We start from the raw sequence: 14,002 nt of genomic DNA on the forward strand, positions 1-14,002 counted from the left end.
GAAAACAAACGCAGCAGATACATTTCTATTACACCAGCTGTTGATCACGAAGCAGGTTCAGACCATTGAGGACGGAGGAATAGTGCCACCACTTTCTGACATTTCAAACTGACGTCTTTCATCTCACCAGCCAATGGCTTCAGTCATTAACAGAAAAGGCAGCCAGGTGAGGACGGAAAAAAAACCTTTTTAACTTTGAACAATCGCAGCGGAAAACACACACGCACATTCATACCTCCAAACACACACGGCTCGAGTCCAAAGGCTGATTTCAGTGACGTGAAAAGTGGCGCGCGCGCACTCACACACTGCAGCTTTGTGTCTCTTTAAACAGCATAAACATAGTTTATAGTAGCACTGAGCGACACTGCCATCAGAACACCAGACGGCCACACAGAAGGTTTGGCACCCACAGTTATGTCGTCATGTCAAAGACGACATTAACAACAATAACAAAGAAAAGCAAAAAAAAAAGTGTTGGTTTGGCGCCGCAAATGGCTTTGTCGTTTATGCTACAATTCTATTAGAAAGGAAAAAATTTAACTTTTTTGACATTTGAGAAGATTGTAAGACTTCCAGTAATTTATGGATTTTACAGACAGATAAACTCCATCTTTGTCACCACTGTTCTCTGGCTTTCTGCAGGTCATCTGTTATTTTTACCTCCATCCGTCTGACAGTGAGCAGCAAAACTCCAACAGAAAAAGAAACAGGGTTCCCACACCTTGGTTGACATTCAATTCAAGAACTTTCAAGACTTTCCAGGACAGATTCCCTCAAAATCAAGGACCGAATGTGCTTACACAGCTCGAGATAGGGGGGAAACTCCTAAGAGCCCATGGCGTCTCCTCATATTGATTTACAGCACGCTCTGCATCTGGACAAGTGATTGTCCTTGGGATCTTGGTCAAAGTCCGCCTTTGTAATTTTCTTTGGTGAGCCAGAGATCTTAGAATTTGCATTTCCCAGACATCACATCATTTGCTCTCTGTTTCCTCATGTTACTTGAACATTGTTCTGCATGGAATCAATGGTGGAGAGAGAGACAGTGGACTGTGTCCACTTCGCCGCTAGTAATTACGACTTAGAGTTTGTTCTGCGTGGGGTACATCAAGTAATGTAGGACATGAAACAGTAGGTGGCGCCGTAACAAACAAGGGCACATCAGCGGTGGGAGACGTGTACCTACATATCAACATAACTTCTTTCTTGCACAAAATTCAATCTCTTTAATGACCAATGTCTATTTTTGGCGATTTTTTTTTTTTTTCTACGGGACTTGAATTTTCTTTCCCAAATTCAGAAACTTTCAAGGATTTCAAGGACCATTGGGAACCCTGACGACATTTTCTAAGGATGTAGGTTAAGGCTAAAGAAAATAATGATAAGATGTTGGTGGTGATAGGGATATGGATCCAGACACAGGATTTAATATTTTGTTAACAAATATTAACAAATATTAACTTAGTGACACTGTGTGAAACTCAGTTTGGTATAAAATGACTTGGACAAAACAAATTAAAAAAGGTGAAGAGTACCCATTTCTGTTGGCATTTCAGCTTTTCATAAAATAATGGCTGAATGTTCGACATCTGCATGGTCTCACATCCCACCTGGAAAAAGAATATATGTAGAAAAGCCAAGTAAATACAGATTTGGGTTGGACTTTAAAAGAAATCTAAAATCTGTGAAATCACAGAAAGTTCAGCTTAAGCAATGACTGGGAAAAGTAGCGAAGGCAAAATAACATTGCGTGTCGTCACTTTGGCAGCTTTTGGACTCAAGCGGATCCATCACACACTGTGCTTACGTCAACATCGAGAGAGACGACATTCAAATTTCAAACAGTAGAAAACAAATTAACAAAGAACTTTTCCTACTCTTTTTCTTCTCTGAACTGTACAAGAATATTAAAAAGTCAATATTACTTATACATATTTATATGACAACGCTGTTTATATTACTATAAAGAAATACAACTTTTATGCTATTTTTTTTTTTTATGCAGTATTCCTTTTTCAGAGAGATGTGGCTTCGCCGTGCTGAGGATTCATCAGGTAACTGAATATCTCTGCGTCGCTATAGCTGAAAATATTATCCAGATTGAGCATAGCTTTAAAAGTTTATCTAACTCAGATAAACCAACACTAGACTAATGATGTTTGGCCACAAGATGGAGCTACATTACTGACTGACATGCAGGATGACATTCTCGGTTCAATCATTGTAATTCAGCTTTCATATAATGAGTTAAGAAATCCCCTGACTCTTTAACCTCTACTACCCTCACTTGTGAAGCAGCGGAGGTTTTTTGCTCACTCAAATGTAAACATTAAAAGAACAGACTCCCCTTCCTTTTTTCAACCCTCATCTTTTAAGCCACTTTCAGTCAAAGAAGCTTGAGGGGGTTCCATGTTGCCACTGGTTGGAAAAGGAATACTGCATTTCTTTGCTGCTTGTTTTTTCAGCTTGTGTTCGTCAGCTCTGGAGTGCATCCTGCAGGGGGAATAAAGGAGAGAGGGAGTGGGGGGCGCCTAGGCAGGGCCCTCCTTTGGAGAGGATGGAGTCTGGGATGTGGAGCTCGAGGAGGAGGAGGCCGAGCTCTTTAGGGAGCCCAGAGTCTTACTGAACCAGGAATTCTTGGCCGCCTGGACCTCATTCATCAGGACTCCCCGTTGATGTTCAAGCTCCTGCAGAGCAACAAGTTTGTTTGTTAGACTAATAAAGAAAGTAATGTGCACAAACAACAAATTACAAATTACCTACTAATTTTTCAATCAATTTCCTTGAGAAAACTAAGGTATATCGCCCCATATCTCTGCAGAAGTTATTATTATTATTACTAATACTGATGTAATTGGTATCACTCTTCAATCTCTGATGCTGCCCACCTGGATGCGACACTTGGCCTCCACCAGCTGCAGCTTAGTCTGGGCCAGCTCCAGCTCCAGCTGTCGTAGCTGGTCCTTCAGGCCGTCCTTCTCCTCATCCAGCGGCTCGGTGGATGCCTTATCTCTGCCGGGGGAGGACACCTGAAGGGCCCCCGCCGTGCTGAACAGGTCCCGACAGCGCTCACAGCCCATTATTTTACTCTGCATGGCACAGAGCAGGATTTAGTTGTTCCAACATGCAAATATTAACATGTAAAACGTTACGGTTTGTTTTCTATCCTTGAGTGTACAGTGTATCTAATAAAGGCCAAAGGAAGTGCTGCACCTCTTCCAGTGTTGTGTCTAACAACAACGTCCTGCCTCGATGTGATGTGCTGTGCTGTGCTGTCTATCACACATTACATCTTTATCTTTATCAGGCATGAGGCTTATGAGGCTTGTTCTCATTCTCTGCTTTCAGTTTACAGCTCTCTTTCTCTCACTCCAGCCACTCAGCATTAATTGCCGTTTCGAGGGATGCATGACATTATCTGCACCATATGGGTATCAGCAGATATTGGCTTTAAAAAGTATTATCGGATATCGGCAAACACAGGCTTCTACCTCCTTGACTTCTATGCTGGCGCCGTCTACAGTACAATTATTTTATAATTATTATTATTTATTTTTTTTTTGTTCTATGAAGGAAATGAATGCCATCATCTGCTGCAACATGGGTAGGCAAAAATATTATATTAATTTCACTACAAAAGAGACTTTATGATGATCTCTGCAATTGCGGGCAGGGAAAAAAACATATATATCAATACCGGTAATCAGGCCAATCATTTCTGATATATTGCCATATGGGATGTTGGCAAAAAAGTCCAATATCGGGCATCCCTAGCAGTTTCACTTAAACGACAAACGGACTGAGTTCAATGCTCATTTATTTAACATGGTTTTCTGTAAGGACACAAGAACATCACAGAGTAAAATCCCCAGTTGTGCAGCTCAAGTGTCTGTTGAGAGGAGCAGCTGATAGCGCCACATCCTGGTAAGTATTATCCAGTCCCGCATGGTGATTGGGCAAAAATCATAACTTTGACCACACTGTTAAAGTTGCACACTTTGGCATTAGTTAGAGGAGCTTCCATGTCTTCCAACCTGCATGTGGTAACAGTAGATGTGTCAACAGTGTAACCTCACCCTGACAATGTCCAGCTCTTCTTTTGTTGCCACCTGCTGTTTTTCAAGTCTGGTGCTCAGCTGGGAGCAGATCTGAAAAAGAGAGAGGAGGGCTACTTATAAAAGAAATGGGATGATATGTTTGTACTACAATTCACTCAAGATGGATGATGGATTTAAGGTTATTTAAATGTCAAACCTGTTTGTACTCAGCAATGATCGCTGTGGTTTTCTTGATCTCCAACTCTGCTTTCTCCAGCTCCCTCCTGAACACTTCCTTCAGCTGGAGGAGACACAACACAAAAAAACCCATTAAGCCATACACGAGGAGGACGAGCTGACAGGACATCACTCTGATTGATATGTTTGAGAGTCCAGGAGGATCCTGCAACTTGACTGGTTCTGCACAGAATGTTTCAGTTGAAGTGAGAGGTTGGCTCATTCGGGCTACAGTGGACGTCCCTTGAACCACTCATAGACAAACATCTTGTGTTTTTTTTTTTTTTAATAAATATTTAGGACATTTAAGATTTAATTTGTTGCTGGTAGTTTATTGGAAGCTCAGAAACCAGAGTCTCATGTTCTCATCATTCTCACCTTTGAGAAATTAAAGTTTGCATATAGTAAGCTATCTCAAAATCTCCCAGTGAGAAAATACTGACCATGATTTGTTTGGTTTTTGAGAGTTAATTAACCTATTGAGTAAGTCACTTAGTAAGTACCAAGTATTTTACAAGTGTAATACTTTATGTTTGACCATACAAGCCATAGAATACTCAAAAGAGCCCCAACGCTAAAACACAGAAGTAAAACACATATGGTGTTGCATCAGGTGTTGTGTTTGTCTTGATATTAATTTGAGTACAGTACCAGAGTAAAGCTGTGACTAAAACCTTTACACTAGTTGGCCCCTGAGGTCTGTTGGCCGCAGGGCAGATGTTACCTGAGCCGTCTCCTCCTCCTGTCGTCTCTTTTCCTCCTCAGTCTCCACCAGACGTTGCTTGGTGCTCAGCAATTCTTTGTTCAAAACATCGGCTTTGTCTTCTGCCTGAATCCGAGTGTACACAAAAATAAATTACTAAAGGTTGGTAGTTCCAGCATCTAAGTGCTGTTTCTTATATATGGAGTTTCTAAAATGATCTTTCTATAAAAGCACCAACGTTGGCTTCTGATAACAAACAATGCATGTAAACATAACCTTACTAATGCATGAACAAAAACAATTACTTCCTCTTCAGTAAGAACCAAGGTTGTCAGAATTTTGCATGTTTAAAAAAGTCATCTTGATGTGCTGGGTTACCTGGTCAAGGTCGTTTCGAAGGGCAATCTTACTGGTAACCAGTTCATGGGCCAGGTCATCGTTCTCCTGTTCGAGACGCATACTGGCTTCCTGAAGACGACGGTTCTCCCTCTGCACATACACACACACACACAAACACACACAACAAACAAAGTAGTTATTAGTGTCTACTAAAATATTGAAATGTGCTCACTACCTCCGACACAGTGTGAGAGAAAGATTAAGTGGGTTTGGATGAAATTGTCTGGAGAAATAAGTTATGGCAAGGACAAAAAACTGCACTGTGTCACATTTAAATATTCAAGCATTCAAGCCATTGTCAAATGAGATCCACATGGTGCTCTCTGTTGTGTTCCTCAGGGGGGGGCAACAAAGATACTTACTGACAGCCTTAACCTTGCAAGATAGAGGTAAAGTTAAGTATTGCACTGAAAGAATCAGGTCATTGTACCTCTTATTGGTCTAAGCTACAGTAATTTGGTCGAAATCTAGATCTTGATCCATATTGACACTCTGGAAAACTGAGTGGCCTTTGAGGTTTGCACACTCGGAGTGCTTTCTCCAGTTTTGTATATGAGATGCACTTCAGACCTCCATTTTAATCACTTCCTTCTTTCTCATTTCATGAATTATTTCAAACAATTCTGTTAACACTGAACATTTGAAATTAAAAAGAAGCCAAATTTTATACTTGAAAATATAGATTTTTCTTTCTTTTTTTTGGTGCCTGCTTGTATGCCTACACACACACACACACACAAACTATTGTCCCCAACATAAACCATTATTGAAATCTCATGACTGCTTGTCTGCCTGTAAACAATCTCACATGATGGCCATACCTCAATGGGACACTGCGAAGAGGTCACATGACTGTGATGACCTCTGCTATGCCTAATTAACCACATCAACAGTCAGTCAGGAAAAATAATTCAAATAGATTGCATAAGTGGCCTGGAGTCCTACATCATATTTAATATAATTATGCATACACCATATGAACTTGCATGTTATGAAGTGACATACACTTATTTGTACAGCACGTTCAGTCACATGCTGCACTCCGAGTTCTCACCTCTGTACAAAATGTTCTGTCCATCGAGTTTCATGTGAACAAATATAAACAGTTAAAAAGAGGCTCACTGTAACCAGCAACCTGATGCATCAAGCGCCATACAAACAGATACTAATAGGATAAAGGGGAAAATTAAATTAAATTAATCACAACTGTGTGCAGTTACATGGTGGATTTAATTTGGGAACAAAGAGGATTGACCCACTTAAGTCTGAGTTTGTAGGAGAGAGGAGGTCTCCTCTGTTACAACTGCTCCACAGTGTTATGTTAAACACTGATAAAACATCGAAGAAATTACAAGCAAATTCTTTCAACTATCAAATATCGAAAACAACGGAATATCATTAGTTAATGTCAGTATATACAGTACAGAAGTGGTTAAAACCCAGAGCATGTAGAATAAATAATGAGAGCAGAGGCAGCTTACCGTGCTGCTGTCCAGAGTCACAACATCCTATATCAAGCCTGCAGCAGCACAGACTAAACTTTAACACATGATCCTGGCTGGGATGTCCCTTCTCTGTTTGACACTTCACTCTTTCTCCTGCACTGTCTCCCGTCTTTCCTTTAACACATGCTTTTTTGTATCACTATAAATATTGTGAAAGTGCCAAGAACAAAACAAAGGAAGTACATACCTAATAGTGGGGTATAAAACCACAAAAACTGGTGAACCGTTGAATTATATGTTATTCCTTCATGTACAGTTTAACCCTGTGTGCATTTACAAGCAGCGGCAGCATTTCTGTCTTGTGTCTTCTTGCTCCGTTACAAAGTATTTCCACAGGCTACAGAAGAGCTGGCTCTGGTCCAACTCCTTATCTACACTAAAAGTCTTCCTTCCTTCCCTCCAGAAGCCAGCAACTACTACAGGTCTGCTGTTTACACCAACATATCACTCCTGCCATAGGGGAAAATAACAATTACTGTTCATTTTTTTTAAAAGGACAGTTTTATTCATTCATGTCATTGTTTAATGCAACCATCTGTTTTATTCTAACCCAATGAATCTGCTTTATGCATGCACAATTACTACATTCGTGGTGTGACATTAAAGTTTTAAAATACTGAAAAGAAGGCTGATTGATTGTTTGTACCTAAACGTTAAAATTGACCCGAGGAAAGAAGCCAAAAAAAGTCTTTACATTAGGTTTTTTTGTATTTTATTGGGGGCTAAGATAAAATATATTTACCTTGTAAGATGAGCCTAAACTAAGCAAACCTAGTTTGGAATGTTGACATTAATCAAGAACATAAAAATAGTGAATTTAACAGTTAAAATTGGAGCAAACGCCTCACCATTATCAGAGAAGGTCTTACTTCAAATGGTGTCATCTCAAATATGAACTGCTCTGTTCTCACTTAACTAGTCTGAAATGAACTACTTTTAATTATAGGCCATTATGTGACAGCACCTTGCAAAGGACAACTTGAGTTACATGCGTCAGTAATTTACTATGCAGAAAACAGTTGCAGTAGTTTTGAACTGTGTTCCTGTTGGACCTGTCGTGACAGCTCTGATGACATCACTTTCTACTCTAAGACAAGATTTAAAAGAGAATCAAACTGTGCCCTGAGAGGATTTAGGTAAACCAACGAGTTTCAAACCAAGAGGAGGAGAAAACAGACATCAAATAGAACACATAAAATCAAGAGATCTCGTCTTGTTTGAGTTTTTATAAATCTTTAAATATCTGCCTCACATCTCAAATCTGCAGTTAATCCTCTCTGACAACATAGCGACAGCTTTGCCTAAAAATACGCTTTCACTGACGTTTGGGTCACCGACAATAAAAGTCAGCGCTGTCTGAGAAGCCACATTTGGAGCCTAAGCAGCAGTGTCAGTTTGAAGTGTGCTCACATGAGATTTCTAATCTTAGAAACATGGTTAATTTTAACAAAACAGATTTCATGTTCTTACTGCAACAAAATAACAGCATATTTATCACAAACAAGAAGAGAACTGTGTTCATATAATCTCCAAGGATTGAACACTAGCAGAGAGATTATTTAGCTAAAGTGACAGTATTACCTTTATGTAGAATGTGTTTTAATTTCACCTGTTTAGAAAATGAAAGGATATACCACAAAAGCACAAAGTACAAAAAGCTAAAACTGTTATATCTGTGTATGTGTGTGTTCTTTTTTTTACCTGGTATCGGTCAATGGGGTCCTCTTGTTGCAGCTGGCTCTCTCTCAGTGTCTGATATTCTTTCTCAAATTTCTTCAGCTTTTTGGTTGGAACCTGAAACAACAACAGCAAAGTTAATCATATTAGTATATTTTACTTCACTTATATCAACACATCCCAGCTCGTGGTAACGACATTATGAGGAACATGTATCAATTTATTTGAGAGAGAGAGAGAGAGAGAGAGAGAGAGAGAGCATTTTCATAGCATGAGATTCTACTAAACCTTTGTTAATGAAGTTGCTGGTTTTCTTCTTTGTCTCTCACTGTTAATGTTTTTTTTCCCCCTGATTCCTGTCACCTACTAACTTGCATTTTGCCAGAGTATTTAGTCTTCACCTGCAGCTCTCAAAACAACATCCAACCTCACTCATTTAAGTATGTTACATGTCAGAAATGATGATGGTTTGTTATCTCAACAAGTTAGAGGGTACAACACAGTGACAAAATGAACACATTTTTATCAACAGCAGGACGAAGCTAACGAAATATCTGCTGAAATACTGTGGCACTATTTTCACACTAGATATGATGTACACATGAATACACATAACAAAAAAAAGCTTTTGTACATAAAATAATAAATGATGCACAAAGCAAATCTGACATCACATGTATCACTTCATCCCAGCGATCTGTTCTTAGACACCAGACGCTATCAGTTCACACTCATTCACTGCAATAGAACACAATATATACACACAGATAAAGTTGGCTTTAATCTGATGAGGTCACTTGCATGCTCTTCATGTATTCCAAATGTTAACACAAAGGAGAAAGAAGTCTTCTGCTGAACACAGGACTGCCACAACAAGCCAAAACTATAGAGGTCCGGTAGCTGACGTCAATGCCATCATGTAACAGTCAGAATAAAAAACAAAGCCATTCTGCAGTTGTGCAATTTTGAAACCAACACTGGTGCTGTTCAGAAACCTTTCCTGCCAATATGGTGGTGACGTCTTGAGCTCTATATTTGAATAAATAGGGTGACTTTTACCCAGTTCTAGTAATGCTGAAAGATGAAACAACCGTATAACAATTAATTAATTCATTCATTCATTCATTAAATAATTAAATAAATAAATGTTATGGATGTAAACTTTCCTAAAAAACAGATTCTCTGAACTGCACAACACTCTTCTGTGTGGTGAAATAGACTCAGAGACTCACTTTCAGATGAGCACATTGAGCCTGAGGATCATTTATATGAACTTATCACAAAAATGATACAATGACTCTCAGCCATAGAGTGGAAACACCTAAAATATGAGCTGGTTGTTGAAACCAAACAGCAATGAAATAGTTGATGACACTACGTGTGTGTGTGTGTGTGTTTGTGTGATTCAGGTGAGTGGTAACGTTATCTCTCCTGAGTAGAAACAATGTTGCCATAGTGCCCAGCATTAGGACTAGGGATCCAGGTCATTCTTCGTCACATGACCCCTCCTCTGAGACTGTGTGGTAGATTTGCGTGTGTGTCCGTTCATGCGATACAGGCTTTACATTTCACTTGTGTCTGTAGTGATTATATCGTTGTGTGTTAGTGAAGTAAAACTGAATGCAATTTGATTTAATCAAATGCTAATTCAGAAGAAAACAAAGTCGGTGTTTTAAGATTCCATTTTTTGTTGCTTGCAAGTGCTACAGAACAGCCAGTGTCTAGAGCAGCTGGGTACAGAACTGATCACTGACACATTTCAAAGCAATCAGAGGAACACATTGTACAGTCATCTGATAGGGGATGTTAGTGATTATGATGAAGCCTTAATTGTAGCATTTGGTCTTCAGTACTTTGCTTCAGCAAAAAGATTTTAATCCTGAAAACACACTTGTTTCAAATTAAATCCATACTTTCAGTCAAGCACTAACTTTGACGCATATTCACTGGAGTACTATTACATTTATTTATATTGTAACATTACCATTTTTGAATTTCACTCCTCTCCCAGTTCAGCGTGCAAACTGCCATTTTGCCCTTTTCTCCCCCACTTCTGTTAATCATTTATAGGCCTTGTTAAATAAAGGTCCAATCACAACATGACAAGCGATGAAATGGTGACATTAAAAAGAAGCAGACATATTATCATTCTCACAGAATTACAAATGTCCACATCACACATGGGCTTCATCCTGGAAAACAAGTCAATAAACCACCCAAATAAATAAACAACACTGAGTAGCATACTTCCTGTTGAGATAAACAAAAGCAGATGAGTGAAACTGAAGCAGCTCCTTGTTCAGGATGCCTAACCCTGACCTCCTCACTGACCTGTGGGTTGACCATCAGTCTTTAATGACCTAAGAACAAAAGCTGAATCAACGTCACATTGTAAGCAACCAATGTGACACACAACACCCCAGAAGATACTATAACTCAGATCTGTTTTGTTGTTATCTGTGTGGGAAGAAAGCAGCTTGATGTCTGCATGCTGGTTAATAATCGCTATGGTGAAACACAGTGTGCTCCTGTATCTCCTGTGCTCCATCAACACTGCCAGGATTGGGAGTTTGATTTTTATTCATAGCAGACTGATATGGTGATGGTACAGTTAGGTGTTCTTGCTATATTTGTTTACATAGTAAAGTTTAAATCAACCTCAATCTATAGTTGGTTTACCTACAGCTATAGATTGAGAAAGTAACCAGTAGTGAGGAAAGTATTCATCTTGGTGGTCAACCTGATGAAATTGGAACTTTCAGCTCCTGAAGGTTGATATGCAGGAGGAGAGAGGAAAAGTTAGGGTCTAAGGATAGACGGTGTCACTTTCTGTACGGACTGTAAAGCCCTTCCAATTTAGTACAATTTAGTCCAACCTTAAATGTGCATAGCTCACAACCCTGTGGCTCTTAGGAGTTAGGAGGAGCAGTTGTGCCATGACACAATTCTGTCTCTGATCACTGCAGCTGTGTGAGACATCATACAGACAGCAGTGAGTCTTTACAAATCATGTCCAGTCAACTGAATTTATAGCAGGTGGACTCCAGTCAAAATAGAGAAATGTATCCATCTCCAGGCAACCAAGAGAAACATTTGTGACACCCGACATAAATTCCAACCTTCAAACCAACGGATCTAAATACTTCATTACATTAATGTGATAGATTTGTTTTTCTTTGCTTTAAAAATCATTTATTTCTTAAAAGTCTACACTGATAAGGATTGGTGATGCTAGTGTGAGTGTGAGCACATTCTGAATATACTACTGTATAAGGAAAAACATCCCTCTTAATCTACTTGGGCTTGTTTTGAAACCTTTGTATGAAAAATAAGAGACACATGAAGATAAGAGATGTAAAAAGAATGAAGGAGAAAATGTACCCTCTTGATTTGATCTTTTACTGTGGTTTTATTTTCACCTCCTCTCTTATTCTTTCATGATGCTTTTAAATCCTCCATCACATGAGTTGCATCATATTTCTCAGCTTCCTGTATGTGAGACAGTTAGTCACATATTTCTGAAAGTAAACAAACACACACTGACATGAATGATTGTTTTCCTCTACAGTGTTCAGCTTTCTACTCATCCTAATTCTTCTCTTCCAATTATTATTTGTTGAGAGAGATTTTGGCTCAATATCAGAGGAATGTTTGTGTCTATGAGTCTGACATGATTACACTTTTCTGTGCAAACTGAATTAGTTAAACTCAGTTAAATGTAAGACTCTTCACAGCAGTGAAGTTTCAGAAAGCAGAGGCAGCTGGAGAAAATGAGCTTCCTAACATTTCAACATGTTAGGAATTTAAACCCAAGTCTCCTGATCCTGCAATTTTGATTATTATTACATTTGTTTTGTGCAATGAAGAATTCAACCTTGTATAACCAGGGGAGATTAAGTGTTTTATTTTCCTGAGTTGCACATTACAACATAAATATTCTACAGACAAATCCAAGTCTGGCTACTGATTATGCAGCCTGCTGCTTTCTTACGCCCCTTACACACACAAATATTGCATCATGTCCGTGTAATGAAATGCAAAGTAAAAGTGGGTAGTGCTAACCTGACAGAGGCAAGCCTTTTTTAATCAAACACCCATACTCACTGCAGCTGCAATCACACAGAATATCCATGTCCATGACCTTTGAAGAAAAACTGCACCAAAGTGCTGCCATTCCTTTGACATTCACAGCACTCATTCCTGTCAGTAAAACATCTCAAATCTCATTTAGTAATATTCCTGAAACTCCAGGGGCAGAGCTAAGTCTGCTCAGCTTAGATACACCTTGTAAGCATGTCTCAGTGTCTTGCTCAAGGCCAAGTCAATAACACACATTGTTGCCGATACACTCACTTAAACACACAGGTTTATGCAGCTATTCTCCTAAGGACACTGCATTAACAGCCTAAACGAAGCATTAGTTCTAACCTTAACCAGAACCAGTTCATACCAAACTCTTTAACCTAATCACAATATAAATCTGTGCCTCAGAAAATAGGTTCCAACTCATTAGAGCCAGGATATGGTCTACGTGAGGACTACTAAAGGTCCTAAAGAGAGAAGAAATACATGTATATACACACACACACACACACGGCTCAAACAAGCTAAAGCATCACCCAACCTCAATTGGACTTTGCACAAACTTTCAATCTCAGTGTTTGAAGCCAGTACCAGGACAGAGAGGCATCATTGGTTCAGCTAATGCGATTAAAGACACCAGGTGATACAGGAAACGGTTAGTGGTCCACTTTTAGATTCCTGACCTGAATCACTGCAGCAGAAAATGGAATTGGTCCCAAACCTCTTAGCAAAACTCAGGCAGTAGTGCCACAATGGTTACTGTATGTATATATGTATATATGTGTGTGTGAGTGAGAGAGAGAGAGAGAGAGAGAGAGAGAGAGAGAGAGAGAGAGAGAGAGAGAGAGAGAGAGAGAGAGAGAGGTGTCCAGTTCGCTTTGTATTTATTTCAATATCTCATTTTATTATTCAAACTTTTGAGCATGGTGAGAGCAGATTACTTATTTTTTCACGCGCACACACACACACACACACCCAGGTTTCTATGTCTTCAGAGGACATTGCATTGACTTAGATTCATTTCCTGGAGGCTTAGTCTAACCATAACTATATTACTACTACTACTACTACTACTACTGACATAATCCTCCATAATGTGACTGTGTAAACAGATCCAGGTCCCCACAAAATAAGGAATACCGGATACCCACTATATCAGTAATTTAAACAAACTGCTGGCCTTTGTTTAGAGAGGAAGGCTCTGTAACCTCAAATGTCATACAAACTACGGTAGGAACACAACACACAATCCTACTATGCTCAAGCCCACATCATTAACCACATAAAAGGAATGGTAGTTCCTGTAGAGTCTACATTTTCCACCAGTGTTTATAAACATCTTCTCAAATGCTAAGTGA

General features: G+C 39.2%; 1 protein-coding gene across 4 annotated transcripts in view; it reads right to left on the reverse strand.

The window, feature by feature from the left end:
- Positions 1 to 1,111: 1,111 nt before the first annotated feature.
- rabgap1l (RAB GTPase activating protein 1-like) overlaps positions 1,112 to 14,002 on the reverse strand; it is an 87,154-nt gene continuing 74,263 nt past the window's right edge. For all 4 annotated transcript variants that reach the window (XM_058639344.1, XM_058639342.1, XM_058639343.1 and 1 more), the window contains 7 exons: positions 8,586 to 8,678; positions 5,359 to 5,469; positions 5,002 to 5,106; positions 4,258 to 4,341; positions 4,080 to 4,151; positions 2,892 to 3,092; positions 1,112 to 2,690 (listed from right to left, as the gene is read on the reverse strand). In XM_058639344.1, coding sequence (XP_058495327.1) covers positions 2,535 to 2,690; positions 2,892 to 3,092; positions 4,080 to 4,151; positions 4,258 to 4,341; positions 5,002 to 5,106; positions 5,359 to 5,469; positions 8,586 to 8,678 — 822 coding nt within the window. In that variant the 3' untranslated portion in view covers positions 1,112 to 2,534. The remainder of the gene's footprint in view (positions 2,691 to 2,891; positions 3,093 to 4,079; positions 4,152 to 4,257; positions 4,342 to 5,001; positions 5,107 to 5,358; positions 5,470 to 8,585; positions 8,679 to 14,002) is intronic.

Source organism: Solea solea, chromosome 9, assembly GCF_958295425.1.
Source record: "Solea solea chromosome 9, fSolSol10.1, whole genome shotgun sequence".
In the NCBI taxonomy this organism is placed as follows: domain Eukaryota; kingdom Metazoa; phylum Chordata; class Actinopteri; order Pleuronectiformes; family Soleidae; genus Solea; species Solea solea.